Source organism: Salvelinus sp. IW2-2015, linkage group LG22 (genome assembly GCF_002910315.2).
Source record: "Salvelinus sp. IW2-2015 linkage group LG22, ASM291031v2, whole genome shotgun sequence".
Classification (NCBI taxonomy): Eukaryota; Metazoa; Chordata; class Actinopteri; order Salmoniformes; family Salmonidae; genus Salvelinus; species Salvelinus sp. IW2-2015.
The window spans coordinates 27,447,661-27,453,011 of NC_036862.1; the positions used below are offsets into that span (position 1 = coordinate 27,447,661).

The 5,351-nt window shown below is 39.5% G+C and overlaps 1 protein-coding gene across 1 annotated transcript; it reads right to left on the minus strand.

Annotated features, from left to right (window-relative positions):
• Positions 1-2,270: 2,270 nt before the first annotated feature.
• Positions 2,271-3,628, minus strand: LOC111949838 (small nuclear ribonucleoprotein Sm D2). Its single transcript, XM_023967172.2, has 3 exons — positions 3,495-3,628; positions 2,892-3,071; positions 2,271-2,694 (listed from the first exon to the last, which is right to left on the minus strand). Coding segments are annotated over exons 1-3 (357 nt in total). The 5' UTR covers positions 3,497-3,628; the 3' UTR covers positions 2,271-2,519.
• Positions 3,629-5,351: the final 1,723 nt, after the last annotated feature.

Consider the following 5,351-nt stretch of genomic DNA (forward strand, 5'->3'; position numbering starts at 1 on the left):
AGTACTGGTTTTTTTTTAAATTTTTTTTAAAAACTCGCACCAATACAGATAGGAACACTACTGTGTGACAGTTTTCAAGCACAGACAGCTGGCAAACCTCGAAAATATAGCAAAAAAAAAAAAAACATTTTATAACCACTTTTCCATAAAAAACCCCAACCCAAGAAGCTCTAAATCCCCCATGGTGAAAAAACAAAAAAAAAAAAAAAAAAAAAAAAAACTTGAAAAATAAAAAAAAAAAAAAAAAAAAAAAAAAAAAAAAAAAAAAAAAAAAAAAAAAAAAAAAAAAAAAAAACACCATTTTCCTATCCTAAAACAAGCTCTAAATATCTGTTGAAAAAAAACAGAAATATAAAAATATAAAACAAACTTCTTCCAAAAAAAACAAGCTCCAAATCATTATGTTGGATCTTTGAAATACAGACAGAATAATCACCTTTTCCATTTTTAAAACAAGCTCTAAAATTCAATGTTTGATGACTCTGTAAGTTGTGAAAAATTTTTGCCAGTACTGTTAAGACCCGATGATAGGAAACCACTACGGCGTGGTGGACAGTTTTTCAGACAAGCACCCTGCCGAACACCTGAAATACAGAAAAAAAACACTTTCATAAAACAAGCTGCCCTTACACAGCCTCTCTCCTCCTTTCATGTTTCCCTCTTTCTCCCTACACTGCTTAAATCATTGCTTGAAAAAAAGCCACCTAAAAAAAAAAACAACTTTTCAACAGCCATAAAACAAGCCTCCCGCTCTCCCCCTTTCTTTGTTAAAATCATGTTTTTGACAAAAACTTGTGCACATATCCGTTTTGATTTACTATCAACAACAAAGGAAGCCTATATACCACACCACGCAACTGCGGACCTGTAAACATGCACTCTTAGTCGGTCTTGGTCCCTCCGTCCACATCGTACGCCATACCCAACATGGCTCAAAGAGAACACTCATATAAAAAGCTCCATGCTAACAGGTAAAGCTCCGCCTCTTATCTCAGTTTCACTGGTCACCCATAACACCCACCCTCGCACACTGGCGCTCCAGCGGTATATCTCACCTGATCATCCCTCCCAAAGCCAATGAACACCTCATTATTGGCTCCTTCCTCTTCCATTCCAGTTCCTCTGCTTGCACCTCGTGACTGGAAAATGAATTGCACAAATATTATGCAGACTGAAGTGGGAGACTTTTTATTTCCCCTCCCACACTTTATTAAACATCTTCTACACCCTGAGCAGCTAATCTTCCTAACGAGATCGCTGCGCAGCAACAAGGTGCTACATATCCATTTCCTGTAATAGCACACCCAATTTCTACCTACCTCATCCCCTATTACATGATTTTATATTATATTTTATTATTATTATTACTTTTCTGCTCTTTTGCACACCAGTATCTCTACTTGCACATGATCATCTGATGATTTATCACTCCAGTGTTACTCTGCTAAATTGTAATTATTCGCTCCTATGGCCTATTTATTGCCTACCTCCTCATGCCTTTTGCAAACAATGTATATACTATTTTTTTCCTACTGTTATTGACTTGTTTATTGTTTACTCCATGTGTAACTCTGTGTTGTTGTCTGTTCACACTGCTATGCTTTATCTTGGCCAGGTCGCAGTTGTAAATGAGAACTTGTTCTCAACTAGCCTACCTGGTTAAATAAAGGTGAAATAAAAAATAAAAACTGTCCTATTCTTTATGCCCAGCAGGGAATACTCTGACCTTTGACCAAACCTAAAGAGACATGCAGTCTGTTAATTCAGACGTATGATTTAAGAGCCCTGTAAAATGAAAATGATTGTGTTCTTGCACATATGCCACTTAATGGAAAATAACCATGGCACTCAAGCCAACCACACTGGTTTAAGTGCCAACTGTTTGAGAAGAAATAGATGCTATTGAGACAATTATCTAACAAAGTGGTCAGTAGAGGGTGAGCCACAGCGAGGGACAAGATGATACGGAGAACGCAGAGCGGGGTGTGAAGTGACAGTCATCACATCTGGTCTCATCTATAATGCATGGGTCTTTAAAACGGAGGTTTGTCACATATTGAGAGCTGCCGCCTGAAATCAACACTGACACCCAAGCTTCTGCCAGGGGAAACAGGCTAGAGGATGGAGAGAAAGAAGGAGAAAGGAGTCAAGAGTCAGAGTTCTGTTCATCCCAACATATCCCTTGCTTTCGAGCCTGAAATTATTTTGAGATAGATCATACAGTAGAGAATACATCTGGCTAAGAGTGTGTAGACATACAACACTTTGAATACCATACTTCTCGTCTTTTATTATTAAAATCAAAAACTAAAAGAGCGCCCTAAACAAAATAGAATGCCAAGAACGATCCTAATCAGCAATCCAAAGAGTGAATTTATAATTTTCTCACACTAAATTCTAAACACAGCTCAGATTCCTCTCTGACCCAAAACAAAACATAATTTTCACATAATGACAGTCCACCCACTGCCTGCCATCATCTATTTGACAAAGACAGGTGAAGTGGGCAAAATAACAGTCTATTTTCCTGTGATGAGGGGGTTTCTCAGCACCACAATTACAGAGTCTCCTCTCAGGAACATCTTGGAGATGTAACGGTCCTTGTTTACTGGTTTGGACTTCTTCTTGCCCTTGCCACTCTTGGGAACTTCTGTCCACATCTCCTTCACATTCTCCAGGACCATGTTGCAGTGTCTGCATTGAGAAGGTAATACAAATGTATGCAGTTAACCAAAACAAAAAGTATTAAGAATAAAGCCTTTGGGAGGATATGGGTAACATGTGATGACAAAATGCAGACATTATCTTGTCTCTATTTGCTGGACATTTGTGATTAACCGTATAACTCCAATGGATGACTTCCCAACTCAGTGGCCTAAATACATAAATACCTGTCAAATGCCTTGACACGGCCAAGCAGCTTCTTGTTGTTTCGGCAGTTGACGAGGACCTGTGTGTTGTTTTTGACAGACTGGGTGAGCACAGACAGGGGCCCAGTATTGAACTCCTCCTCCTCCCGCTTCTGGAGCTCCTCAGGAGTCATCTCAGTCTTGGGTTTATTTAACAGGCTCCTAGAAGGATTATTGAGGATACTCATTGTTAACAGAGTTCAACTCCAGGCAATTCAAACATTGTTGATKGASATSATMATGATGATMGKGACTTGACAKAACTAAKGTTAATTCAGACCAACAGTTAGCTGATAAAAAAGTTTGAAAACTGTTTAACATGAAGACGCCAAAGACAAGATGTATTAGCTTGCTGGCTAATAAGTTCCTATTTTTATTATGATCAACATGGGTCATCTACAATACATGTTAGCTAGCTACAGTAGTTACTATCGCTAATAACGTTAGATCATCATGGCTGGCTAACGAACAGCTATCGTTAGCCAGCCAGCTAGCCAAATTTAGCTACACATCTTTCCACAGTGATGAGGCCTCTGTTTTACTGTATCCAAACAAAGCACACATTGTTTTTTTTAAAGTACTTACATATTTTCTTCAACGAATGGCGATTTTATCAGGAAAACTAGCTTGTAAATAGGTTAGCTTTTTGCCGGATTCTTTAATCGCTTCAACACTACACTCGTGTGTTGTCTGACCAACGGCTTCCGGGTCCCATTTAAAAAATATTGCAATAACTTCCGGGTCGCCGTAACATTTATTTAGAATACATTATCTGGATACATTTTTATTAATTATGCAATGATGTAAATGCTGTCTCAGTTGTAGAATGCAGTAGAGTAAATTAACTATAATTTAGACCTTATTCGTATTAATCTCAAGATGATTTTAGAAGAAAACGATTATTTGTGAGAGAAAGAACATGTCATTTGATACTTAAAACACACAGGAGATTCCCTAAAAACCTGCAACAAAAAGTCACTTCCGGTCGTAGCTGTATTGAAGTGGCAAGTTTTTAGGTCCCGGACACACACAGCTTTAGGCTACATATCAGCGATCACTGCAAATATTGGCAGACACAGACCCACAGGTAACTCTGTTGTAGACCTCTTGGTGACAGASAGGAGAATGAATGCATGTGAGAGACATAGATGTACATTATCTGCACAGTACTGAGACATTGGGAGATTGGCTTACTGGGAAGAAACAGGCCGGTGCCTTGGGGTGGGGTGGGGGCATCAACCTTATTTCACAGGGTGGCGGCTCTACCTTGCTAGGTGATCACACCCACAGTGTGCTGATTTGGGAGGCCCAGGTCTGGGATTGATTTACAGTGCTTGACTATCATTGTGAAACATACATAACAGCTTAGACTTGCCCCTCTTCACTCACTCACTTCCGTAATGTCCCCCATAAGCCTCGGATGAATTATTCCAGAGGGGCTGGGATTTTTGACTGTTTCTTGTAAAGTGGACTTTTTAGACTGTTAGCTGTCCATACACCTATGTCAAGGTGTGTGTGTGTTGTGTTGTGGGTGTGTGTGTGTGTGTGTGTGTGTGTGTGTGTGTGTGTGGTGTGGGTGTGGTGTGTGTTGTGGTGTGTGTTGTGTGTGTGTGTGTGTGTGTGTGTGGTGTGTGTGTGGTCTAGCTTACAGGGTCTTGGTGAGCCACAAGCTGCCCCTGAGTGCTCAGACACATCTTGAGGCCTGCCTCAGTCCCTCTCCTCATGTTGATTTACTCTCTTCCCTGTGGTACTGTGAGTCTGCTGGCTGAGGGATTTAGAGGTGTGGGGTATTATCAACGCCTGTCAGAGGATAGCTGTTATTTATTACTGAATTAACAGCAAACAGGACCGTATTACAGTTGCCCCAGGATACACAAAGCCCCATTCTGTACTAGCTTACCTGTTGATTCACTCTCTCCCTCTCTATCTCTATACCACATTTACTCATGTGAGTAATGAAAATGTTATTATAATCTTTGTATCTAGATGCTAAGTTTGCCAACAGTGTTGGTGTAAGCTTACATGATCCATCCTAAGAGCAGTATCCTGGTCTAACCGCAGCCGCCTAGGAAAGGTGGCTACAGTCCCCATGAAGCCTATTTTGTTTGATAGAGGCACACTTCGTGTTTAATTGCTATATTGTAATTACTTTTCCACCATGGCCTATTTATTGCTTTACCTCTCTTATCCTACTTCATTTGCACATGCTGTATATAGATTTTTATACTGTATTATTGATTGTATGTTTGTTTATTCCATGTGTAACTCTGTGTTGTTGTATGTGTCGAACTGCTTTGCTTTATCTTGGCCAAGTTGCAAATGAGAACTTGTTCACAACTTAAATAAAGGTGAAATAAAAAATAAAAAATAAAAAAACTTCCAGAAATCTGTCCTTATCTTCGTCCTCACACGTCTATTTTTGTTAACTTATATCTCGGATGA